Genomic DNA, 27,735 nt, shown 5'->3' on the forward strand with positions numbered 1-27,735 from the left:
ATCCTCGTCACTATTAATTGTAATGGTTAGTGTGCTTATAAGGAAGTGCAGTGTCTTAAATTTGCTTCTCTATAGAATGGGTAGTAACCTCAAATTCTGAAATTATGTTCATTTTTACCTTTCCTATCAATGGCAGAGGAATGTACTCACATTTGCCTCACATCAATCTGTTGTGACCTGCTTTATTTTCTTTCTGGAATGTATTGACTCACTTCTTTAAAACAAGACATTAGGGGTGTTGTCTGTTAAAGCTCTATTGTACATGGCGTTAAGTTGTATCTTTGATATAACACATGTAAAATAGACCTTAAATATAGGTTTAACCCGGTTTTAGTAAACATGCACATTTGTTTGACTTGAAATGTGAATTAGCTAAGATGTCTTCTGAGATGAACTGAAAATTAGCAAGGTTGGGCCTGTTAAGCTTAGTCATGCCAATAAACCATAGAAAATAACCACAATAATTCCCCATTTACTTTACAGGGTTGCCTCCAATGGTGCACTTCTTGTTGCCAATTTTGTAAAGTAGGCAAAGTAGCGACAGTGCCACTGGAGTCACCAAGACGCCCTGGGACTAAATTTGCTTCCACTTTCTGTATGCCAGAGATGCAAATGTAAACAGCTGCCTCCAGCAGTGCATAAGTAACATCAATCATCTTGGATCTGGCCACAGGTGAGCTGGCCCCTCAGCTCATCAGTGCAAGCTGGCAGTGTGCTTTTGTATTTTTCGCCTTAATGGAGCTCCCCAAATTTTGGCAAGGGCCTAACCAGACTGAAAGAAGTATCAAACGTGCTATTTTACTAACTATACTTCTAAAGCTGCTTTAAAGCTTCTTTTGCAAACCCCCAAACATTTCTATGTACATAAACATGTTGTCTGTTGTCATATTCACCCCATAGCGGAAACATCACAGATTCAGGAGCGAGCCCAGTACGTAACCATGCCAATGGTAATGTTCTGTAGTATAAATGTTGTGTGATACTGTTAATTGATCACCTAATATGATTTTTATTTTGATAACCGCCATATGTGGCCATCAGCACTTCAATCTAGTTTTATATTAATAGGAATGTTGTCTAAAAGAATAAAACGCTTAATTGTACTGATGGGTGTTTTTCATAGTTCAAAGCGTATATGGCATGAACGTTTTATACCCATTATACTTTATTGAGGTCCTAATGCCAACACTGCAGTCGCAGTGGCTGCTGTTTTTTTATTGCCAGCTTACATCATTTTATCCCCATGAGTTTCTGTGGTGCACCACAGAATACAGACGTTGATGGTCTGCACTGCCCCTTTACTAATTTTGCTACTTTTCTAAGCAAAAATTATATTAATAGTTGAAGGGGGACGAAAACCTCTTTTTTAAAATATTTGCCCTGTTGCCCCAAAGTTCACTTTTATGCTGCGGATAAAAAAGTAACAATGCTGCTAAAATGTTTAATTATCTTTTAATTTTAGGGTCACCTGCGAGAGGGAAAATGCCACCTTTCTTTGGGAAATGCCATGGCAGCTGGTCGGTGTTTTCAAAAAGTTCTGGAACTGGAAACCAATAATCCTCAGGCACTTACTGAGGTATGGAGCAGGCTTGTTACAAATATTGCCAGTATTTGATTTACTAAGCTACCTTAAAACAGTGATCCTGGATTCTAATGTTGCAGGTTGACCTGAGAGCCATATATCTAAACATCATTATGTTTTTGCAATTTTTAAAAAAATGTTTGAATTCACAAATACTTATGCAGCTAACTGTGACCAGCTGATGGAATCACATTTTCATTTAACTACACAGTCCGTTGTCTATTGACCATCTTTTTTTGGGTGAGGAAGTAAAGCGTAAGCCCACACTGGGGTCAAACTGGAATTGGGGGGGATTGGAACAGATTGCTTTAATGCTGGATAGACAGTGGGAGAGTCAAAGGAACAATCTGGCATCAGAGAGGCAAAAAGTCCTGGCTGAACGTCATTAAATGTAGGGAACCAAATGCTTTTTGGTTTCATGCTTTCGTACAATGCTATAAAGCAGTGGCAAATAGATTATGAAAAAAACAGGGAGGGTGGGTTGAGGGTGAAGTCACAGGTGCTTGTGCAGGTTAGGAGGAGAAAACATTTGTTATTAGGACATGTGTACATAAAACCAAAAGAAAATGCTGAAATTATGTAGTGATAAGGAGAGACTGAGGAGGGACAAAGAGCGATCAACTGTGTAACAGCTCCAATCTAGGTTCCTTCCAGATGCTAGCATACTGCAATAAGATTCCTATAAATTATTGATCTGCATTAAAATAGCTACATGCCAAAAAAAGGCAGCAGAGAGGTCAAAAAAGACTTGAAAGGATAACGAACTGCAGGCATAGATGTTAGTAATTAAAAAGAACAATCTCTGTGCTGGGGCTGGGATAGAGGTCAGATTGCGTCGCCTTAAAAAAAGATGTGTGCATACAGTTAGAACCAACATTTTTTTCTGGGCTTTGGAGAGGGACGAAAGATTTAAGCAAGATGTAAATTAGAAAGATTAATGGGTTTTAAATTGGGATTTATGATGGCAAGGGGGGATGGTGGTGGTGATTTGTTATTTTGAATGAATGAGGGGCCATACCAGAAGGTATAGAAAGATTGATGTCGACAAAGGACTGCTTGGATTCAAGTTTTCAGGAACTGGGAGGAATTAAATGGAGCAGATTGTGGGCTTTGTAGACAGGATGAGATTGATGAAGGAAGAAAAATCTGTTTAAATATGTATACTAAATATATATTTTAATCATAGACAAATTATATCATGCAGACTGCTGAGTGTCCACAGTAAATTGCCTGTCTCAAGCTTCATTCACACATTTTGTTTTTTATATTTACACAAAATTAGAAATATTTTGACATGGCGTTATCAGCACTGGCACAAATAGGATTGTGTGTTACTTAATGCTGTACAATAGATCCTATCTGAATAAGAACCTAAGTTACTATATTAAGCACTATTTGAGAAAGTTGACCTTATTTTGGAATCGTGTATTTGATTGTCCTGCCGTTTCTCCAGCTGAAGAACGCGGAAGCAGTATTGGAGTATGAAAGAATAACTGAAGTTGGCTTTGACAAAGGAGATTTCAGAAAGGTAATAAGACCATCATAAGTATATTGTTGGAAATGTATTGAAATTTAATTCTTAACAACGTGGGGCTTAAAGATATAAATCTTTATTTTTAAATGTTGCAACATGTAAGTATTCAGCACGACTGGCTCACTTTCAAGGAGTTAATTTAGAAGATCTGGAAATTTATGAAGATTAAAATAGCCTGTCTTTACCAGGTGACTTTGTAAACTGGTATTTAAAAAGTTGCATTGTATCAACATGCTGCGACTCTGGATTTTAAAAAGAAACGGTCAAATAATTGAAAGCACTTTCTTCTCACTCTTTGTCCTCTTCCCAACGAGAGTGCTGGCCTTCTCTGATGTTTAACAGTACTGCTATGTAGGTGGTTAGTAAAACTTTGCTACAAAACTACACTCTGCCTTCACTTAGTGTATCCCCACAATAGCACTCCACAAAATCAAGAACTTGTGCGTTATGGATGCAAACCTACATCCTCCTTTGAATAAAAGCAAAAAACTGCGGATGCTGGAAATCCAAAACAAAAACAAAAATACCTGGAAAAACTCAGCAGGTCTGGCAGCATCTGCGGAGAGGAATATAGTTAACGTTTCGAGTCTGAATGATTCTTCATCAGAACTAAGGAAAAATAGAAAAGAGGTCAAATATAAGCGGTTTAAGGGGGGGTGGGACAGGTAGAGCTGGATAGAGGGCCAGTGATAGGTGGAGATTGCCAAAAGATGTCATAGACAAAAGGACAAAGAGGTGTTGACGGTGGTGATATTACCTAAGGAATGTGCTAATGGTGACATTAAGGGTAGAAAGCAGGACGAGCAAGGTACAGATAGCCCTAGTGGGGGTGGGGTGGGGGGAAGGGATCGAAATAGGCTAAAAGGTAGAGATAAAATAATGGATGGAAATACATTTAAAAATAATGGAAATAGGTGGGAAAAGAAAAATCTATATAAATTATTGGGTAAAAGGGATCGGAAAGGGGGTGGGGATGGAGGAGAGTGTTCATGATCTAAAATTGTTGAACTCAGTATTCAGTCCGGAAGGCTGTAAAGTGCCTAGTCGGAAGATGAGGTTTGTGTTGAGCTTCACTGGAACATTGCAGCAGGTCAAGGACGGGCATGAGAGCAGGGTGGAGTGTTGAAATGGCAAGCGACAAGGAGGTCTGGGTCATGCTTGCGGACAGACCGAAGGTGTTCTGCAAAGCGGTCACCCAGTCTGCGTTTGGTCTCTCCAATGTAGAGGTCTCTCCAATGTAGAGGAAACCGCATTGGGAGCAGCGAATGCAATAGACTAAGTTGAGGGAAGTGCAAGTGAAATGCTGCTTCACTTGAAAGGAGTGTTTGGGCTCTTGGACGGTGAGGAGAGGGGAAGTAAAGGGGCAGGTGTTGCACCTTCTGCAGTTACATGGGAAGGTGCCGTGGGAGAGGGTAGAGGTGTAGGGGCTGATGGAGGAGTGGACCAGGGTGTCCCGGAGGGAACGGTCCCTGCGGAATGCCGCCGGGGGGGGGGGGGGGGGGGGGTGAAGGGAAGATGTGTTTGGTGGTGGCATCATGCTGGAGTTGGTGGAAATGGCGGAGGATGATCTTTTGAATGCGGAGGCTGGTGGGGTGATAAGTGAGGACAAGGAGGACCCTATCATGGTTCTGGGAGGTGTGAGGGCAAATGAGCGGGAGATGGGCAGGACACGGTTGAGGGCCCTGTCAACCACCGTGGGTGGAAAAACTTGGTTAAGGAAGAAGGAGGACATGTCAGAGGGGCTGTTTTTGAAAGTGGCATCATCAGAACAGATGCGACGGAGGCGAAGGAACTGAGAGAATGGGATGGAGCCCTACAGGAAGCGGGATGTGAGGAGCTGTAGTCAAGGTAGCTGTGGGAGTCAGTAGGCTTGTAATGAATATTGGTGGACAGTCTACTGCATTCGCTGCCCCCAATGCGGTTTCCTCTACATTGGAGAGACCAAATGCAGACTGGGTGACTGCTTTGCGGAACACCTTCGGTCTGTTCGCAAGCATGACCCAGACCTCCCTGTCGCTTGCCATTTCAATACACCACCCTGCTCTCATGCCCACATGTCCGTCCTTGGCCTGCTGCATTGTTCCAGTGAAGCTCAACACAAACTGTAGGAACAGCACCTCATCTTCCGACTAGGCACTTTACAGCCTTCCGGACTGAATATTGAGTTCAACAACTTTAGATCATGAACTCTCTCCTCCATCCCCAGCCCCTTTCCAATCCCCCTTTTTCCAATAATTTGTATATATTTTTCTTTTCCCACCTATTTCCATTATTTTTACATATATTTCCATTCATTGTTTTATCTATACCTTTTAGCCTATTTCGATCCCTTCACCCCCACCTCACCCCCACTAGGGCTATCTGTACCTTGCTCGTCCTGCTTTCTACCCTTAATGTCACCATTAGCACGTATCTTAGCTAATATCACCACCGTCAACACCTCTTTGACCTTTTGTCTCTGACATCTTTTGGCTATCTCCACCTATCACTGGCCCTCTATCCAGCTCTACCTGTCCCACCCCCCCTTAAACCAGCTTATATTTGACCTCTTTTCTATTTTTCCTTAGTTCTGAAGAGTCATTCCGACTCGAAACGTTAACTGTATTCCTCTCCGCAGATGCTGCCTGACCTGCTGAGTTCCTCCTTTGATTGTTTCTAAAAGATTCCCATCCATCCACTAGGATTGCTTTTATTAAAAAAATGTAAGGAATTGTGCTCTTTTACTTTAACCTTTCAGTATTGATCAATTCATTATGTCTTCATTGGCCAGTGAAGTTGAAGGGAGTATTTGTGGTAAAGTAATTCAGCAATTCTAATTTCACCCCCAATCTAATGGAATTAAGGAATTAATTGTTTGATGTCCTATGTTACATCTTCTTCTCTGAAATCTTCACCCAGGTTGTATACTATATGGACCGTGCCCTTGAGTTTGCTCCTGCCTGCCACCGCTTCAAAATCCTTAAAGCTGAATGCTTAGCACTGCTTGGCCGCTATCCTGATGCACAGTCAGTAGCAAGGTAGATATTCATCCCTTTGAGTACTGTAACTTTGTGTTATTTGCTGTAGTTTCCCATATTTTTAAATTGCAGTCATTGTGGTGAGGGATATTAGTTCTGAGGAATGACTCACTTTCTATTTCGAATGCCTAGAGTTAACATCATCAGGTTATATAACATCAGGTATTCCCAGTTATAGTCTGGTGAGACATAAGGCTGAATGTTCCCCCTGTCGGTGGGGTGGGGGAGGGGGGGGGTGGGGGATGCAAACCCAACTGGGGCCTCCGACTGGGGACGTGCCGTCACTTTACGTTACGCTCGCCTGGAAGCGCTCCCTGTGCGGGCGGGGGGGAATTCCGTGAGCCGTTCCCTGCGCTCTTTTCTTCATGCGTGTGAAAGAGCGCAGAGATCTCCCTGAGGCACGGAGGGCACTGTTACATGAACTGGGACATGTGAAAGATTTATTTTTTAAATTTTTTATTGACTTTTTAAAACACTTCATGGAACCTCATCCCAACCGTGGATGAGGTTTGATGAAAAATGCGAAGGCTGCCTGAGCTCTTCTCCTGCCCACCGACTTTAGAGTTGGACAGGCAGCTCAGCTAATTGAATTAATTACTTTTTAAATGACCATAATAGGCCTTTGACAGTTCGGCGGGTGTGCAGCCAACTGAAAATCTAAATGACACCCGGTGACTTCGAGACTCCTGCCCGATGTCACCGCACATCATTTTACGCACCGGCGAGTGGGCCCTGCCCCCACTCGCTGACCAGAGAATTCTGCCCATAGAGTAAAACCTCCTCTTCTCTTCCACCGCCCCAGTGTCAAAAAAGCAACGCATACCACACCAATGTGAATGCTTTCCCCCCCTTTTCCTTGCCAAGGATTAGAGGCATGTTTTAACTTTAGTCCCATGGGCACCAAGAACTGAGCATTTGATATTGCACCACTCACATAATTGGAGATGCGCAATAGAGTTTTTAAAAAAGCATATTGTGAAATAATGGTCCATAACTCCCGGGCTGCCCAGCATTGGATTGTAAGGTACAAAAAAAGGGGGGTGTGGCCTCCTTCACTTGGACTCTCCTGCACTTTGAAGCTGGGCCTCGAGGACTGCTGCATGGCCTGGATCTCACCCGGCCTGAGTTGGGAGGTCGTGTGCGATAGGATCGAAAAAGATTCGACATAAATAATTGGCGTGGAGTGGCAATCTGACGCTTCTTTCTGCTCCAAGGAAGTTCAGGCCCAGTGTATTTCCCTGATGACCAAATGAGTACTCTTAATCCTGCTGATATGTTCCTATGTAAAGGCCAAGTAGGTAAAGCACAAAGATTTGTAAAATGCCAGGTTTTACAGGCCAGAATATACCAGGTTCAATTTCCTGTCTGTGCTGAGTTAACTATCTCAGCAGGGACATCGCTTGCTGTGGAACAATTGGCCTCATTGTGCCATGGCTGAACAGGGAGGGCGTGTGTGGGGAGAAACAGCCAAAATAAAGTCCTGATACTGACCCCGGTTAGAAAATGCCTGCATATAAATGTTGCGTGACAGCATTATCAGACTTGGCTGCAACCTGCTGTCAAGTTCCCTGCAGAGACTCATTGTTCAGCCTTGCAGGCAGAGGTATCATAGGGCTGCCAGTGCCCATGGGGCCATATCACAACATGAAACAGTATTTTCAAGGGTAGAGTGGATAAATTGGTGGGCAGTCTATAGTTTAAAAATGCATTAATAAGTGTTTTCTTTTGTAACTTTGCTGATTTTGCTGCCAACTAAACTGTTCATTTTAAGTAGTATCGTAGAATCCTACAGTGCAGAAAGAACCCATTTGGCCATCGTGACTCTTCTGTGGATGAGTTATCCAATTAATTCCATTCCTCTAATCTTTCTCCATTGCCCTGCAAATTTTTTTCCATTAAGCATTTATCCAATCTCCTTTAGAAGTTACCATTGAATCTGCTTCCACAACCGTTTCAAACAGTGCACTCTAGATCCTTAGGTACTCTATTAAACCCCTCAGAATTTTGAATGCCTCTCTTAAATCATCTTTTAACCTTCTTTCCTCCAAAGAGAACAATCCCGGCTTCTCTAATCTGACTGCTTAACTGGAATGTTAGCAATAATCCTTTGTTTCTGCTCATTTTTCTTTCAGTGACATTCTACGTATGGATTCAACAAATGCTGATGCCCTGTATGTGAGAGGACTTTGCCTTTACTATGAGGACTGTATTGAAAAGGCTGTCCAGTTCTTTGTCCAGGCTTTAAGGATGGCACCTGATCATGAAAAGGCCCGACTCGCTTGCAGGGTAGGTACTGATGGCCCTTTTGTGGGTAGCCAGAGGCTGAAGGCTGATACTCTTCCTATTGTGATTGATTTTTGTAAGAGATTTTCTCTTCCAACTTGGTGACATTTTGAATTGGTTAACGTGATTTAAGGTTTTTTAGGTATCAGTCACAGGGAGAATTGGAGGCATCATTTTTTCTTCCTTCCATTTTATTTGCATGCAGTTGGGCAATATGTTCTTTTATTATTGTGAAACTGGGTGAAGAGTCAGCACCATGGTTAAAAAGAGAGGAGAGAGAATGAGATAAATCAAGTAGCAAGTGTGGAGAGAAAACAGAAAGTTGGATCTTCTCGATTTGTTTTGCTCACTAGTGGCCTTTGGTTTGCTCGAGCCACTCTGAAATGAAGCCAGATGAAATGTTCTATTTTTCAAAAAAAAAAATTCTAGATAAATACTGGATTATAACTTGTTTCAATTTTTCAGCTCTTTTTATAATGTTGAAATGTCGGGCCTAAAATATCATCCAGTGATCTTTTGAGATGTTGGCATGTTTTTCCAGATTCGATTCAGAGCAAAAATCTAACCAGTAATCTCCAAACTGAGTTGCTTCATGTCTGAGCATAGCAAAATCAGCCCTGATGCAGTGAATTTGGGTTTCGGATAAACAGATGTTGGAATATATTTCAGTGATCCAGATGAAAGATCGTTTTATTAAATCACAGTATTCTCTGCCATCCTGTGGTCAGCGACCACTGTGTGTTGTAGTAGGTTGCTACCATAGTGAATGAACCATAGAACATTACAAGTATTGTAACAAAGTTAGAACCAGGGTCAGTAGAAGGCTTCATAATATCTACAGATTTGACACATGGCTGTCGACTGTAATTTCTGAACCAAGTATTTGGACAGAAAACAAGATATATGCAGTAGTAACATATGTACAGAGTATTTTCTCTGTGTTTTTAATAAATCTAAGTAGTAAATAATCTAAATTGGCCAAAAGTTATTTGCCACCTCTCCCTAGTTTAAAGTTTGAGTTCTCAGAAAATGCATGGTATCTTATCAGAGCACAAAGGATTGCTGTCTCAGTCAAGACCTTCATTGTGCTGATTACTTTTTAATCAGTGGCACAGCAAAGCCAGGAAGCTAAACTTACCACAAATTAATTCTGTTTCCAGCCAAAGGGAATGGAACAGCATGTTTTTCTATTCAATCATGGGATGTGGGTGTCGCTGGCTAGGCCAGCATTAAATGCCCATCCCTAACTGCCCTTGAAAGGTTGGTGGTGAGCCGGTGTTGTTTTGGTGCTTTTCTGAAAAGAAATTTGTAAGTAATTTCACTATAGCTACTGAGATGGCTCAGTATGAGATTGTAGCATCATGTCCCCATGGAAGAGGTCAACTTGTAGGAAATACAAGTTTCTGGGTGCCACACATTAGGAAGGATGTGAACGCATTGGAGAGAGTGCAGAAAAGATACACACAAGAATGGTTCCAGGGATGAGGAACTTCAGTCATGAAGATAGATTGGAGGAAGTTAGGATTGTTTTCCTTGGGGGGGGGGGGGGGAGGAAGAGGAGAGGAGATTTGATAGAGGCATTTAAAATCATGAGGGGTCTGGAGAGAGAAAGGAGAAAGTATTTCCACTTGTGAAAGGATGGCGAACGAGAGGGCACAAATCTAAAGTAATTAGCAAAAGAAGCAAAAGTGATTTTAGTAAAAACTCCTACACGCACTGAGTGGCTAAGGTGTAGAATTCACTGTTTGAGAGTGAGTGGAAGCAGGTTCAATCGAAGCATTCAAAGGGGAACTAGTTATCTGAAAAGGTAGAATGTGCAGGGCTATGGGGAGAAACAGGAGGGGGACACTAAATGAATTGCTCATTCAGAGAGCCGGTGTAGACACAATGGGCCGAATAGCCTCCTGTACTGTAACAATTCTGCAATGCCTCTCTTTATGACCTGTTGGTGGGGGCAGAGAAAATTCCACAAACACTTTAGAACAGCTAAAGATGATTTTTTTTAAATCATATTTGCCACACCATCAAAAACGCTTGGATAAGTATCCGAATTTCATTCACAATTATCCATTAATTTCTGCAGTTGCATTCAGCTACAGCGACTGTTGTGTAACTGCGTTAGTGACTTAATAATATCAGGACCCTGGCAGCATCAACTCCAGAAAACATAATTGCACTGCTGCTTGTCCTGGTTCATAGAAATATAGAAACTAGGAGCAGGAGTGGACCATTCGGCCCTTCGAGCCTGCTCCGCCATTCATCATGATCATGGCTGATCATCCACCTCAATAGCCTGCTACTGCTTTCTCCCCATATCCTTTGATCCCTTTCGCCCCAAGAGCTATATCTAACTCCTTCTTGAAAGCATACAATGTTTTGGTCTTAACTACTTTCTGCGGTAACGAATTCCACAGGCTCACCACTCTCTGGGTGAAGAAATTTCTCCTCATCCCAGTCCTAAATGATCTACCCCATATCCTCAGACTGTGACCCCTGGTTCTGGACTCCCCCACCATCAGGAACACCCTTCCTGCATCTACCCTTTCTAGTCCTGTTAGAATTTTATAGGTTTTTTATACAGATGCCCAAGATAATGCTCTGGGGTCTTGAGTTCAAATCCCACCACAGCAACTTGTGCAATTTAAACTCGATTAATAAACCTGGAATTATAAAACTAGTCTTCATAATGGTAAACATGACAACTATCATTGATTGTTGTAAAGACCTATCTGGTTCACTAATGTCTCTTTAGAGAGGGAAACCTGCCATATTTTCCTGGTCCATGTAACTCCTGAAATGGCCCAGTAAGCTACTAAGTTCAAGGGCAGTTAGGGATGGGCAACAAATGCTGGCCTTGCCAGCAACACCCACATGAAAGAATAAAGAAAAAAAGGAGAAATGCACAGCAGGAATCTGAAAGAACAAAAGGTTCATATTTTGGGTGGGGTCCTTCACCATAACTCTAGGTTCTGTTGTACCAGAAACGCTAAGATTTGCCTTTCGGAAGCTTGAGAATAGATTGGACCATTTTAGTGAGAGACCTGCAGGGGGGTTTTATTTCAAATTTGCATCTTTCAAGATAGTAATGTAAATGTAACATAAAGGAAAAGCCTGATGGTTAAACATAAATTTCTGATGTTACTTTACGACATGTTTTAACTGAAACAACAGTGTGCACTATCTACTTTCGTTCTGCAAATAGAATGCTAAAGCTTTACGCGCGAAAAAGGAAGAAGGCAACCGGGCTTTTAAAGAAGGATCCTTTGACGAGGCATTTGAACTTTATTCAGAAGCCCTGAAAATAGATCCAAATAACATCAAAACTAATGCTAAATTGTACTGTAATCGAGGAACAGTAGGCTCCAAGGTAAGTTGCTTTAGTTTTTACAGTTCCTTCATATAAATGTTATTTGTAGCAATCATAAGGGTAAATATGTAAGATTGACCCCTGATTTTCCTGATGACTCATCGGGTTTATCCAGTGATTTGTGAGCTGGGTGTTAGGTGATGTTTTCTTGTGAAAAGGTATGGGTGTGACAATTCCCCTCAGTTCTCTGGTTAAGGTAGAGATAAAATTAATCCAGATCCTTGCTCCTGGTCACCATCCGCTGATCTCTGTTGGAAATGCACATCAAGTGAGGACACGATGGGGCTCAGCTGTGATGTTTACGCACTCTCTCTCCATATGCCTGGCCATGACTCATAGTCAAGGCTCCCATGAATAATAGGGATCACAACATTTGGAACCATCAAAGAATCAGTGCCTACAGGAGAAAATTACTGAAGAAAACAGTTCAATTCAGGTAATAAATGAATAGTACAATTAAAATTCTTTATAAATTTGAGAACTGTGCTGAATTTGCTCCATGACATAACCATGAAGCTATTATGTCTATAATTGGGGTGAAAAGGTTGCACATGTTTAAAAATGATTTCAGTTTTTTGCACTGTCAGTAAAGAAATTACAATTATAACGTACTAAATGCATTTTAAAATGGCTTTCTGACTTGAGAGTATTTAAAGAAAGTCTGTTCTTTTATTTAAATATTGAGAAATGCAGCAGTGTGGCTATGTCCGCCCATATATGACATTATAACTTAGAGAAATATAAAAACTTAGGCAAATATAAAGTAACTTGAAAAACCCATGCTGTGACATTATTGAACCAGGTTAATGAACAGTAAGTTCACTGGTTGTTTGGAAAATATTTTACAGCTCCATAAGATGCAACAAGCAATAGAAGACTGCACAAATGCAATAAAACTTGATGACACATATATCAAGGCTTACATGCGGCGGGCACAGTGGTGAGTAATGGGTTTGTTGGGATGATTTTCAGCGTTTCTGAATTCTGAAAAACGTTTGTTTTGAGCTATTGCATCCACTGGCACTAGACTGAGGCTTTACATTTCACATACCACTCTTCTAGGTTCCTATCAGACTGTGATGGTTTGGATTTGAGAAGTAAAAGAACCATATCTTAACCACCGTGACAGCCAGTTCCAACAAGACAAGTTTTTGCCGCTGAAAGAAACTGACAATCATATAATCATCCAATACAAAGGAAGGCATTCAGCCCACTGCGCCTGTGCTTCCTCTTTGAAAGGGCTTTCTAGTTAGTTCCACTCACATGCTCGTTCCCCAGAGCCCTGCAAATGTTCCCTTTCAAGTAAATATCTAATTCCCTTTTGAAAGTTACTATTCAATCTGCTTCCACCACCTTTGTAGGTGGTACATTTCTGATCGTAATTCACTCTGTGAAAGAAAATAAATTCTTTAATTCCCCCCCTGCACCCCTGGTTTTTTGTGACTTATCTTATGACCTCTCCAACCCTCCCACCCGTGGAAATGGTTTCACCCTAACTAATCTATTAAAACGCCTCAATTTTGGGTAAATATATTAAATCCTTTACCAAAGGAGAGCAATCTGAGCTTTTCTAGTCTCTCTATATAAGGAAGTTTCTCATCCCTGGTACCATTCTCTTAAATCTCCTCTTATGTTCTTTCCAAGATCTTCGACATCTTTTTGCCCAGAATTGGTCAAAATACTCTAGCTGAGGCCAAACCAGTGATATAAATGGTTTACTATCACTCCCTTGCTTTTGTACTTCGTCTCCAAATAATTTATTTTGCCACCTTGTCAATTTTTCCTGCCATCTTCAAAAGTTTGTGTATGTGAAGCTACAAGCCTCTGTTCCTGAAAACATCCCCTCCCCTTTAAAATCATACCATTTAATCTATAATGCAGCACTTCATTCTTCTCTGGATTAAATATCACCTGCCATGTGTCTGTCCACTTCACCAGCCTGTCCATATCCTCCAGAAACCTGCTACTCTTATTGTTTATTACATTTCCAAGCTTTTTGTCTCATGCAGCCATTGAAATTTTGCCCCAAACCCAAGACCAGGTCATTGATATATATCTAAAAGAGCAATGGTTGCATTATTGACTCTTGACAGAATACTACTATATACTTCCATCCTATCTAATTAACAATCAGTTCATCACCACTGTCTGCCTTTTGCCTCTTAGCTGATTTTGTGCAACCCACACCGCCACTACCCCTTTAATCCCATTGGCTTTAGTTTTGCTAACTAAGCTTTATGTTTTACCAAATGCATTGTGAAAATTGATATACACTAACTGCACTGCCTCCTTTGACCCTCTCCATTATTTCATTGAATAACTTAATCAAGCGTTGTCAGGACATGATTTGCATTTAACAAATCTATGTTGGCTATTATTTGTTAACCCACGTTCTTCCAAGTGGCAATTAATTTTGCCCTGGGTTATAGCCTGTGGAAACTTTCCCATTGATGTTAGGCTGACTAGCCTATAGTTACCTTGTTTATCCCAATCCACTATTTTTAAACAGAGCTGTAGCAGTCGCCTGGCCCTACTCCAATGTCAAAGAAAAATTGTGGCCAAAGCCTAGTTGCACCTTTACTCCCCTCAGCAATCTAGGATGCATTTTCCATCTGGACCAGGTGCCTTTTCGACTTTGAGCACTGCCTTCTGTTTAATTATCTCCTCTCTGTATCTATTCTGTCCTATTCATTTTTTGTGCCGCCTCCTCCTCCTGTACCGTGACATTAGCAGCATCCTCTGTATTGAGTACAAAGACAAAGTACTCATTTAGTACCTCAGCCATGCCCTTTACTTCCCCAAAAAAAACTCATTTTTGGTCTCTAATCAAGAACTGAACTATATTGTACTGAAGCAACCCTGTAGCACTATGATCTAGTTTGTGTCTTACTATTGTTTAAGCTTCATGGAAATTGACTCCTTTTGTGCAAATGCATATTTAACTTGAAAAGCACACTGTATCTCCTAGCCCTGTTTGTAATCTTTTCAGTATGTAGAACATTTTCTGTGAGAGGCAGTGCTAATTGCTTACCAAACTGTAGCTCGCACTGACAGAGGAAAGAAAGAACTTGTTTTATAAAGTACCTTACCATGTCCTTGGGATGTTATGAAATGCTTTGCATCCAATTACAGTGCAATCATCATTACCATGTAAGTAAATGTAGCAGCTAATTTTTCGCACACCTAGTCCCATAAAACAGCAAATGAATGTTGGCCAGTACACCTACCCCCTCTTCCAATTTTGCTGTGGGCTCTTTTACATCCACCTGATCTCATTGAAAGACATCAACTTTAATGTTGCATCATTTCCTTGATACTGCAGTGAGATGCTAGCTTAAATTAAATGTTCAGGTCCTGAAGTGGGCCTTGAACCCAGGCCCCCCCACCCCGACTAAAGAGTCAAAAGTACTACCGACCGTGCGAGTTCACATTAGAGTAGCTGAAATTGGCTGATTACGTGAAAGTGAAAATTGAACTAGTCTGGACCTTCTTTCTAAACACTGGGAATCTGAGAGTATCCCATTACCTATGATAAATTTGTACATTTTATGTATTTTTATATTCTTTAGTTATATGGATACAGAACAATATGAAGAGGCTGTAAGAGACTATGAGAAGATTTACCAGACAGAAAAAACAAAAGGTAAAATTAGATTTTCCAGTGGATGTTTCTGTAAAGGCCCCAATGTAAAGCTTCAAAATGAAGCAAAAGGTCTCAAGATATTTATTCAGCAAAGCAAGCAGAATGCATTTGATTTATTTGTTGAAGTTATTCATTAGTTACATCTAATAGGCTGTATTGTTTTGATTGTATACAAAATGAATGAAGTGTGCATGGTATGGTGTGATAGCCAGTAAGTTGTAGAGTGTTTTATGATGCAGGCAACTTTGAAGACTGCTTTTGGTGGTAGTGGCATTAGGGTACGCTGCTGCATTAGGGTACGCTGCTGCATTAGGGTACGCTGCTGCATTAGGGTACGCTGCTGCATTGGGGTACGCTGCTGCATTAGGGTACGCTGCTGCACTTGCCCAGTGAATTTTGATTGTTGTTAGAGTAATGTGATTTACCTAACTGCCTGCAAGATGACATGTGTCTCTTCCTCATATCATTTGTGAGGAGCGACAGAACCTACCCTGTTTCTCTTACCAAAGTATGTTTTCTCAGTTAAATTATCAGCACTGCCCAAATTAATTTATTGGAGCGGTTGAGAATAGAACTTGGTGTTCCCTAAAGTATAAGTCAGCAGATGGTTGACAGCGAAGTCGCAGATAGTGTATTCATGAATGGGCCCTGAATGCAGGGGCTTTGATGGGCTGAATTGCCTTCTCTTGCTTTGAGTTTTATATTTTTATAGAATTCCACACCCAAACCTTTAGGGACAGCAGATGTTTCTCTGGTTTGGGCTGTTCAAATGTCTTCTGAATGACCTTTAAACGGCTACATAAAAAATAAACCTGTAAACGATCGAGGCTGTGAAATGAAAAGATAAATAATGTGTTTGAGTTTATTTAAATTTAAGCATGCCTAGTTAGGACTCCTTCCCTTGGTGGAGCACAACCCATGACATTTAGGATTTTGATGTTTTCTCTTGTTAAGAGCACAAGCAGCTTCTTAAGAATGCACAACTGGAGCTGAAGAAGAGCAAACGAAAAGATTACTACAAAATTCTTGGGGTTGACAAAAGTGCTTCGGAAGATGAAATTAAGAAAGCCTACAGGAAGCGGGCACTGATGCACCATCCAGGTATGACAGGTTTCTCTTTGTTATGTGATACAAGAGCCTGCTGGCTCACAACACTTTCCAAAGCTGAGCCCGAGCCCCAGTGCAGTTGAATTAATTTTGCTGTACCTGAAAAGAATATTCTGCCTCGGAATTTGCATTTAAGTGGAAAACCAGTCAGCCTATTGTCCATCCCTGTGTTTGCTTTACAACTAACTTCATCTATTTTAATGCTATTTCCCTGCCCTTGCCCTATATTACATACTTCCTTTTCAAATTTCTAGCCACTTCCATTTGATGATATAGTTGTTGCTTCAATAATCAATTGTGATAAAATTCAATTAGGTTCTGATAACCCTCATGTGAAAGCATTTCCTCCTCTTAGTTCCCCCTTCTCTCTCCTTAATCTGAGTTTAGAACCTTTGTTGCTGAGTTGCCAACCGGTAGAAACAACCTTTTACTATTTTCCTGTCCTGAACCTTTTGCGTCATTGAAAACTTAATTAGCCATTTAACCTTCTCTGTTCTCATCGAGAGAACACCCAGGTGTTTGAGCCCTACTTCAGAGTTTTAGTCCCTTATTCCTGGCACCATTTTTTTTTGTACCTTTCCTTGCCTCTAATATCTTTTCGATAATGGAGATCTCAGAACAGCACACAATACTACCCAGATATGCTTTAACTGATCTCGTGTGCGAATATGAGTTGAGGTGAGAGTGACTGCCCTTGACATAAAAACAGCATTTTACTGAGTGTGGCATCAAAGAACCCTAGCAAAACTGGAGCCAATAGGAACCAGGGGGGAAACTCTGTTAGTTGGAGTCACACCTAGCACAAAGGAAGATGGCTGTGGTTGTTGGAGATCAGTCATCTCAGTTCCAGGACATCACTGCAGGAGCTCCTCTGGGTTGTAACATTTGTGCCACACAAGTGCCAGACAATGACCATCTCCAGCAAGAGAGAATCTAATCATTGCCCCTTGATAACCAATGGCATTACCATTGCTGAATCCCTCACTGTCAACATCCTGGGGGTTACCATTGACCAGAAACTGAACTAGAACATGTAAATACTGTGGCTACAAGAGCAGGTCGAAGGCTGGGAATCCTGTGGCGAGAAACTCGCCTCCTGACTCCCCAAAGCCTGTCCAAGTCACAAGGCACAAGTCAGGAGTGTGATGGAATACTCGCCACTTGCCTGGATGAGTGCAGCTCCCACAGCACTCAAGAAGTTTGACACCATCCAGGACAAAGCAGCCCGCTTGATTGGCACCACATCCACAATCACCCCCTCCGCCACTGATGCACAGTGGCAGCAGTGTGTACCATCTACAAGATGCACTGCAGGAATTCACTAAACCTCCTTAGACAGCACCTTCCAAACCCACGACCTCTACCATCTAGGAGGATAAGGGCAGCAGACACATGAGAACACCACCACCTGGAAGTTACCCTCCAAGCCACACCATCCTGACTTGGAAATATACCGCCGTTCCTTAATTGTCGCTGGGTCAAAATTGTGGACCTCTCTCCCGAATAGTACAATGGGTGTACCCTACACCACATGGACTGCAGCGGTTCAAGAAGGCAGCTCACCACCACCTTCTGAAGGACAATTAGGGATGGGCAATAAATGCTAGCCTAGCCAGCGACACCCACATACCACGAATGAATTTTTAAAAATGTGACGCCAAATCTCTCACCTTTTTGTGATCTTTTCTATCTACACTTTATTTGGCAACAAAGACCTCCACAAGTCAATAGAAGTCCTACTGTACAGAGCAGTTGCAGTCACCACACTCCTGCACTGCAGTGAGACCTGGACTGTGTATCAGCATCACAGAGCACTAGAGAAATGTTATCAGCAATGCCTCCACCACATCCTCGAGATTCAATGGGAGGAGTGCCAAATAAATGCTGTTGACCTTGAAGCCAGCTCCCCAAGCATTCAAGCAAAACTCCTACAAAATGAACTTCAATAGACTGAACACTATGTCCGGATGGCCAAAAAGCATCTCCCCTGCCAGATCCTGTTTTCTCAACTCTCAAAAGGTCAACGCTCCAGGGGAGGACTAAGAAAAATGCTTCAAAGACGCTCTGAAACTCCCCTTGAAGCGGGGCAACATTGACATTAAAGACCAGGAGGAGCTTGTTACCAGTCATTGAAAATGGTGACAACCTGTCCATTGAGCTCCATGATACTTTGAATCGCAACTTCTTAATGGTGAGGCAAGAGTGACGGCAGAGAAAGGAAAGAAAAGGATGTAAAACCTGCCACTTGATCATGGGACCTGCTGCCCCATGTACCCAAAGGCCTGTGGGTCAAGAATCAGCCTGTTTAGTCACATGAAGATCCATGGCAGAAACTCATGGCCCTGAGTAGGTGCCATCCTCAAATCGAGGCAGAGATGACGGCATATCTATGTCCATGTTTAAAGAGCCATGTTTCTGTACTCCTAGATTCCACTCTTCTTGTGCCCTAAGCATCATATCAGTTAGGTTATACTACATATTTTTCCAAAATATGTAACTTCACATTTCTCTGCAATGAACTGCTTCAGCAACTTATTGGCCCACTCTGCTGACTTGTATGTGTCTCCTGCATTCTATCCAGCAATTTGCCATGGCACCTAATTTGGTATTCTCAGCAAGCTTCAACATTATTCCTCTGTGCTTAGATGCAAATTATTTAATTTAGTGGAAAGCAAAGAGCCCTTCGATGCCAGCTGTCCTATTTTGAAAGAATAGCCAGGCTGCTGTGGGACATATTTTCTGGCCAAGTTGTTTTCTAGTTTGCCTGTCAGAGGAGTTAACTCTGGAGTGAGCTGCCACCTAGTGTAATATTTGTAAAATTTCCAGATACATTCAGAATGGAATAGATTCAACAAACAGCAGGACATATGTTTCAATTACAAGGGAGAGGAACTGTTTTAAAAAAAATTTGTACACCTAATGGCCAAAAATATAGCAACGAATGCAGCAATAAATCTGCTTACTCAATAGGTTGTTTTGAAGCTGCTAATCTAGAATTTTCCACCCTTAGGCGAATTAATCTGTTCAACACCAATTTTTGCCGTGAGCCCTTTATCATGCTGAATTTACAAAAGTGCCTATGCAGAACCTGTGGATTCCTTTGTTTATTCAAATTCCAGTCGGTGAATGTACAGACAGTGGAATTTTACTTTGCATGAAAACTGCATTGATACTCATTTGCATATCATGTAGGACAACAAGTCAAGCTGAATTGTTAACTAGCAAATAGATCCACCCTTCCCATTCTGAGACCTAACTCAACCCAAGTAGACGCAGTAAGAAACCCGGATGTATCAACGCAATTTTCCCGCCAGTACTGTGCAATCAGAACAGCCGTAGCTTTATAAATTATATATCAAAATGTACATTCCCAAGAAGTATATTTGTGAATGTACACCTAAATGTCCAGTGACATGTGTTTATTATTTATTCTTTCACGGGATATGGGCGTTGCTGGCTAGGCCAGCATTTATTGCCCATCCCTAATTGTCCTTGTGAAGGTGGCGGTGAGCTGCTTTCTTGAACCATTGCAGTCATGTGGTGTGGGCACACCCACAGCACTATGAGGGAGAGAGTTCCAGAATTTTGACCCAGCGACAGTGAAGGAACGGCGATATATTTTCACGTCAGGATGGTGAGTGGCTTGGAGGGGAACTTGCAGGTGGTGGTGTCCCAACTATCTGCTGCCCTTGTCCTTCTAAGTGGTAGCGGTTGTGGGTTTTAAAGGTACTGTAAAAGGGACATTGGTGAGTTGCTGCATTGCATCTTGTAGATGATACACATTGCTGCCACTGTGTGTCAGTGGTGGAGGGAGTGAATGTTTAAGGTGGTAGATGGGGTGCCAATTAAGCAGCAGCTTTGTCTGGATGGTGTCGAGCTTGTTGAGTGTTGTTGGAACAGGCAAGTGGAGAGTATTCCATCACACTTGTGCCTTGTAGATGGTGGACAGACTTTGGGGAGCCAGGAGGTGAGTTACTCACAAAGGTTACACATTTGAGAATTCAAACTTAAAATTGCAAAGAGAAACACACTTCACTACTAACTGGCCTCTCTACCTCTGTCCACAGATCGACATAGTAGTGCCAGTCCAGAGGTACAGAAAGAAGAAGAAAAGAAATTTAAAGAAGTGGGGGAAGCCTTTAGTATCCTGTCAGATCCAAAAAAGAAAGCACGTTATGATAGTGGTCAGGATTTGGATGACGATGGCATGAACTCTGGTGGTAAGTGCTCCTCTCTGCAAAACTGTCTGCTGGAGTTCACCACTTTAACCAGCAACATTTCTGTACAGCTTTGAACGTACAATCCTACACAGGTTGTCAGTCTGCAAATTTCTAATTCAGAGTAAGGTAATTCCGAATCACTTGTAAGCTAATGACTTTTAGCGAAAAGGCATTGTCCTGGATTTTTCAATCAGAGGACCAGGCTATTTGAACGTGTAGTACTATTTGCAGCTTGGCTACAACTATATCTGGATTGTAAAGGCTGCTGCATAATAGCTTCTTGGATTCACTCGATTGCCAGTCCTCAGGCTTACTGTCACTGCAAAAGCTATGATTACAGTGAAGTGTTTTGCTTGGTTTTCAAGTGCGGCCTAATAGGTGAGAAGAAAATATTTGGGTTATTTGAACCCAAGGTATATTTGCAGTGACTTCAGATGAATACGTGGGACCATATTGGAGTAGTGTGCAATTTTCCCCAATGGACTTATGATAAACACACTGTGGTGCTGAGCCAGAAGCATCTTACCTGTGCTGTTAGGGCCATTTCAGCTGAAAATTCAGCTTGTGCTGTTGCCCCAGATTATCTGGGTGACTCTTGCTGGAAATCTATGTGTATGTGGGCTCTAAGGTGCCAGATTTGCTTCTGATAGTCCTTGTACTCGCATGTGAGCTGCCTGAATGCCCTCAGCACCTGGATCAGGAACCCAGTTCACATTTCAGTTCAGGACAAAACCAGAAAAAGAAAAAACATGCATAATAGGTTAGTTCTGCTTACAGTCTACAGTTTGAGATTGTTTTATTAATGTTAATTTGTATATTCTTTTGTTACAGATTTTGATGCTAATAATATTTTCAAGGCATTTTTCGGTAGCCCAGGTGGCTTCAGTTTCGAGGGTGAGTTTGAAGTACTTGGCACATTTGAAAGATACAGAATGCTTAACTGTGAGCTTTTAATTTAAAAGAAAGTTATGTTGTAAGAGTTTCCTTGCCTCAACCAATTATTCAGTGGGAAGAGGCAAGGCTTCCAGTGCTCTGAGCTGGAAAATGTTCCTGTGTGGAATTAGGAATTGGGATTGGATTGCTGATGTCCGGCATGAATAAATAGCTTGACAACATTTACTCTGCCAGCTCACATGCAAAATTTAACTGAGTTACCCCCTGGAACATGGAGTCAGCATTTTCAGAAAGACGAGGAGCAGTTATTTTTAGATAGATGAAGGTGGCCATTTGGCTTTTTTGATCTCATTCTCCCAGCATACCGACCCTATTGCCTTCTCAGTGGAGGCGGGCGGGGCTTTGGTCCAGTGCCTCAGATAAGGATGGATAAGTTCCACCTATGATGGGGCAGCCATCAGTGGTCCTAGTGCCGGAGTTACCACAGCCAGCCACTAAAAGTAACTCACCATGGTATAGTGCCTAATCTGCTCAAACAGCTTTCCAATAATATTAATATTAATATTCACACCAGTTGTGCCTTAATTACTAGAGATCGGATGTGCAATCCACCATAGTGAGGAGAAGTTCACTTCAGATAAATTGACCTACCTGTAACCAAATGGAAGTTGCTGTTCACATAGAGTACACTTGTAGCTGTTTAATATTGGATGTTGATGTTAATAGATTTTTCTCTTTCTCTTTTCAGCTTCTGGTCCTGGGAATTTTTTCTTCCAATTTGGCTAATGCACAACCTTTTGTTCAATGTCACTGGGTGTAACTCGAGCAAAAATAAATAAATACCCCCTGTTTCCCTGTGTTTAATCTATTTAGAGGAAAAACTTTCATGTTTCAGTTGAATACTTCTTGTATTCATGTAATTCTATGTTTTTGTTGAAAAAGAAGCCGTCGTCACAGAATGTGAAGCTGACCTTATTAATGCTTTGTTTTTATAATATTAATTAAAAATAAAAAGGATTACCTCATTTTGAAGTATGCAGTCCCTCACACTAATGATCTTCAGTTATGTAAATAAAGGCCATTGAGCTTTTACGTAGGTGAGAGTATTTCCTTCCAACACAGGAAAATCCGCTTTTCATTCAAACAAATATAGAACTCGTACTTGAAGCAGTGGATTTTTCTGTGCTTCTCTTCAGCAGAATGACCAATTTTTAAATGACTGCTGGAGTGGCTCACTTTGTCAGCCTCTCTGCATAGTCCAATTTTCACGTCCTTCCTGGTTATCAACCTTGCTGGTGAAAGGAACGTTTGCTACTGACAGTTACAGGTGCTAGCTTTAAGTTGCTGCTGATAGGGATGGGAAAAAGAGAGGAAAGTGATTTGTTTAAAGGCATGTTTTATTGCAGCTTAGCTTTAGAGCTGGACTGGCAGGAACCTTGCCATCGTTATAAAATCATCAATCTAGGAATTTTCTGAACTAATACAATGGCATTTCATAAAGATCGTCTGAACAAATCACCTCAAGTTCTGGAAACCTTGAAGTGCTCCACTGACACTTTAAGGAAGTCATCTGTATTTATAACCTAACTATTCTACCTGCATGTGCTCAGTGTATGTCTACACATAGTGAACTACAAGTGCAACAGTAAAATTACCATGAAAGGAAACATTAAACCCCTCATAGCTGAATGTGAGTTACAGCACTCCTCAAATTATGGTCCTTTGCCCAAAACAAATCACATTTTTGATGTGATTCATTGCCAAGACCTTCAGGTCTTCTCATCCAAGGGTGCTGGGGAATCTCTTGTCATGCTCACGCCATTAGCAGTTTGGGTGAGTTGTTTCTGGGATGCTAACTCATTTCGGTCACGGAGATAGGATTTTGGTGACATCTGCAAAATGTTTTGAGCCGAAGCACCACTTGGTAAACAAGCAGCCCATAGTAAAGAGTCTCAGCTGCATCGTAGCAGGCAGGTTCTTAAGTATCAGTCGGACTTTGGGAGGCACTGTATGTGAGGCAAGTCGCCACAGACTATGCAGATTCTAATTTGCTGCTTACAAAGTGGCCAAGGCCTTGAGCATGTAGCACAGTATCTGAGGCAAAGAGGTTTAATGAAAATGGGATTAAGAGAAGACAATAAATTTTAAATTGTACATTTGTATTTATGGGCCCATTGTATCTTTTGTGTGTATGTGTTTTTATGAAATTAATTGAGATGTTTTCTGAATACTTTTGATGTGGAAATAGGAAGGAGGGAATCTGCTTCAGAGTAAACACTCCGCCTCCATGAATATTGCTAGGTTGATTTGTTTTAAAGAATTGAAGTAATGTCTGGGTCTTGAGGAAAAGAAACGTATTCAAACTAAGCCCTTTATCATTTTTTAATGAACACTTCCGTAAATGTACAATAATTTGCAAAACACAAGCATCTTGCATTAAAACCCTGATCATTTGGACTACAGTGTGCAAATTGGAAAGGACGGCAGTACATCAAGTCTCCCCATCAGCCTGTAACTCATGTCCATGAAGCATCAAGCCAACAAATCTCTCATCTCTTTAGCGCTGTCCACTGGGCATTCACTTCTCCAGATTCGCCTGCATCACGTTTATTTAAAAATAAATCAGGTTCTCATTTAGCTCATTTTAATGGAGTTCTGTGACATTTCATCCAATTTACTGTTATGGTCTTAACTCCGTAAAGTACTGACTTCTGTGGGGATGAGCCTTTTGTATAATTCATAAACTTAGACTTAGTACGTTACTAAATTGCAAGTCTCTTCCTCTTCAAAATTGTTTTTACTTGCAAATGACACCTTTTTTTGTAAATAACAATTACTCTTGACTTGTTTTGGTGTTGAGCTGCTTGCCTTCATTCAGTTTAAATTTGCGAGCAGCAGTGTGCCATTTGGATTGTCTGTATGCATTAAAAACGCATTTAAAGCTGATAAAACTATTACAAGATTGTGAATTTCTTGCAGCATTCTGCACGAAAGACAGCCAGACATTACAGTGAAACCTTTCTTTTATGATTGGCCAGCACACTTGTGCAAAGTTTTACAAACTTTTGTCATTGGAGAAACAAACTGGTAAGTGACCTGGACCTACTAAGATACGGCTCACTTTTTAAAAAATGAGCCTGATTGTATATTCAGAAATGGCTTTTTAAATGTTCAATGACATTAAAGGAATATTTTTTAATACGTACACTTAAGATATTGAATATATTCTTCCCAGTCCCAGAAAGCAGGTTGACTCGATGATCTATCCTTGCATCTTGTGGCTTATCCCATTTTTTTAAAGCCCACATCTTGCTTCATAAAGATGTTTCTCATGTTAATTTTTTGGGCAGAGAGGTAGTTACATTATATATTTTGACCTACCACATCACAGAGACGTAGTTAAAGCAACATTGGGAGTGGAAAGGGTGCAATAAACAGGCAGAACAGATTTGTGGATAGATTTATCCCCTGTTGTGTCATTAATGCATATCTTTGAATTTTTTAAAAAAACAGGAGTAATGTTGACATTACTTAATTGGCATTTGTAGCCTTTTTTTTGTTAACGATACAGACTATTTTTGAATATTCTTAAAGACATTCTAGAGTGAAATACTTCAAACTTCAGCCGAGCAAGGCTCGACTAAGGGTGTCAATCTGTAAAAGAGGAAGACTTTTCTTCACATAGAATTATTAGTTTGTGGAAAAAGTTCAAAAGAAAATGGCCTGAGAGAAAATATTAATGAATCTTTGATTTGCATCAGTTGCAGTTCTGATTTTTTAAATATATATTTAACAACCCTTGAAATAGAAGAGTTTAGTGCAACATCATAAGGTTATTTATCCACTGAGCTATCAGGACTTCATGCCTAAATAGATATACAAGGGAAAGCGGGGAATTCAAAAGCTCTTGGTCTGACATTATGAATCTTTATATTAAGAAAGTAAGGTATTTAATAAAACTTAGAATGATCATTTTTTTAAAAGTTTGAAACTCTGCTATATATTTCCCACCTGTCCACTAAACAAATTCTTTCTGTAAGGTTGAAAAAAAATTGAAGAGCTCTGCCCACTCCTTCCCAGGTTTTTCTTAGCACATTCCCTCCCTATCCCCATTAGGTAGTGTAAGCTGCAATTCATGCAAAGATATTTCCACAGGTTTTGGTGTCAATTTGATACTTCATCCAAGCAGTCATTCGTCCAGAATAACAAGTGTCTGATGACTGTTCAGGCTGTGACAGTCATGCTCCATCTTTCTCGCCTGATGTTCACTTGCGTGCACCCCGCTGGATGATGTCTCTCGTTCCTGGCCATTTATGTATCAGCCATTTGTGTATCTTCCATTTTCCTGGGAAGCCGAAGCCAGTGTTAGTGTCTTAATTGCCACTCTGTTGAGAGCAGTTAACTCAATAAAAATGAAAAGATCACATCTAGGACTTTGGTGGTCTGTCTGGTTCAGTTCAACAGTCTAAAAGGTTGAGGAAATTTAAAGGATCTGACTTCAGTTTCATACCAAGAATCTATAGATAAGTTATATCTAAAGATTTGATCTGTTTTCCCCCACCTTCCTTCAGTGAATGGGGTACTTTAGTTAAATATTCCAATTAACTGAGCATAACACACATGACTTGGAGATCTAAGCTTTTTGTATATGTTCACTTAAGCAACTGGTGGATGAGTGTAAAGGAAACATGGGTATTAGATAAAAAGTGCTGAAAATTTGAAATGAGGGGAAAATACATGAGATAGGTATACCTATGGTGGAAGTGCTTCAGAATTGTTCAGATAAATAATCTATACCCAAAATATTAACCAAGCTTGTCAAACATGTGTTGTTGATGTTTGTGCTGTCTGACTTTGAAAATCATTTGCAATTATTGTTTTACTATAAGGCCAAACATTGTCAAAGGAGGGCTGGGGTGCGGTGATGAGGGAAAAAGAGACATTAATATTATGGATAATGCTTAGTTTACAAACTGAAGTTGAATTGCTGTTATGACTATTTTTAGTTTTGTGCCTGTTTTCACACTGAAAATTGCCAAATACAGACTGTCAGACTGCTGTTTTTTTAAACCAGACCCCTTTTTTAAAATGAAAATCAACACCGGGTTATTAGCATTAATGCGTTAGTTCTGTAGAATTTGTTTCTTCACATTTTATATTGAACCTTTGGGGAACTGGCCTAGAGAAGTTATCGAGAGCCTGAAAGTGGTGAGTTGAACCAACTTCACCATTAAACTGTTAAAGGGCCAGGTCAGTGACACTTATACAGTACAGTTAATTTCAGTTTCCTATACTGTGGCTCCATACCTCCTCCCAATGATGACTTCCCACAATATATCACTGCTGGAATATAGATATCCAAACATATATCATATTTAAAAACTTAATTCTAATTCCAAGTAGTTATTTTCTGCTTAAGGTGTCCTCATGAACCTCATGAAGGGTTTTAAATATGTTTCCTATTTTGTGTAATGTATTTCTCTAGTAAGCCTTGTGATGTACATTAAGCTGCACATACTTTGTTCTGATTGTATGATTTCTCACTGTTTACTGCTGTACAATATGTACACTCTGTACAGTATTCATGTACAAAGTGAATGTTAAATAAAAATAAACAGGATTTGCTCCGTTAACAGATGATTTCAATACATCAGAATTTTATTTTTTGCATCCCTGCTCTGCAGTTATTGGCTCCGGCAATTGTGCAGCCCTCAAAGGGCTTCACTGTCCAATGTGGCAATCTTAACAGCAAGTGGTGTCTGACATTTACAGTACCCATATACTAAGCTTGATCCTGTTCCCATCTGCTATTCATATTTATGCACACAAGTAGTAACTGAGCAGGCAACAGCAAAATAAATAAAGAAATCACAGACTTGCTAAATGAGTACTCTTGCATCTTTTCACAGTTGAGAGAAAGGACTAAATGCCAGCAGTATAAGTATAATAAGTGAAGGGGAGGAACTTATTGAACTTAACATCGATTAAGAAAATGGTCATGAAGAAAATAATGGGTCTTAAGTTAGACAAGTTTTCAGAACCTGATGGTTTCTACAACATATAATAGTGTAAACTATAGTTAAAGCAT

General features: G+C 40.7%; 1 protein-coding gene across 3 annotated transcripts in view; it reads left to right on the top strand.

Annotated features, from left to right (window-relative positions):
• Positions 1 to 25,147, top strand: part of dnajc7 (DnaJ (Hsp40) homolog, subfamily C, member 7) — a 44,860-nt gene extending 19,713 nt beyond the window's left edge. For 2 of the 3 annotated variants that reach the window (XM_078529264.1, XM_078529266.1), the window contains 11 exons: positions 1,463 to 1,576; positions 3,036 to 3,110; positions 6,015 to 6,133; positions 8,266 to 8,419; positions 11,619 to 11,783; positions 12,632 to 12,723; positions 15,353 to 15,426; positions 16,381 to 16,527; positions 20,601 to 20,753; positions 21,585 to 21,647; positions 22,396 to 25,147. In XM_078529264.1, coding sequence (XP_078385390.1) covers positions 1,463 to 1,576; positions 3,036 to 3,110; positions 6,015 to 6,133; positions 8,266 to 8,419; positions 11,619 to 11,783; positions 12,632 to 12,723; positions 15,353 to 15,426; positions 16,381 to 16,527; positions 20,601 to 20,753; positions 21,585 to 21,647; positions 22,396 to 22,433 — 1,194 coding nt within the window. In that variant the 3' untranslated portion in view covers positions 22,434 to 25,147. Of the gene's footprint in view, positions 1 to 900; positions 951 to 1,462; positions 1,577 to 3,035; positions 3,111 to 6,014; positions 6,134 to 8,265; positions 8,420 to 11,618; positions 11,784 to 12,631; positions 12,724 to 15,352; positions 15,427 to 16,380; positions 16,528 to 20,600; positions 20,754 to 21,584; positions 21,648 to 22,395 lie in introns of all 3 variants that reach the window. The other variant, XM_078529265.1, reaches the window with a different exon arrangement.
• Positions 25,148 to 27,735: the final 2,588 nt, after the last annotated feature.

The sequence above is a fragment of the Cetorhinus maximus genome, chromosome 25 (genome assembly GCF_964194155.1).
Source record: "Cetorhinus maximus chromosome 25, sCetMax3.hap1.1, whole genome shotgun sequence".
In the NCBI taxonomy this organism is placed as follows: Eukaryota; Metazoa; Chordata; class Chondrichthyes; order Lamniformes; family Cetorhinidae; genus Cetorhinus; species Cetorhinus maximus.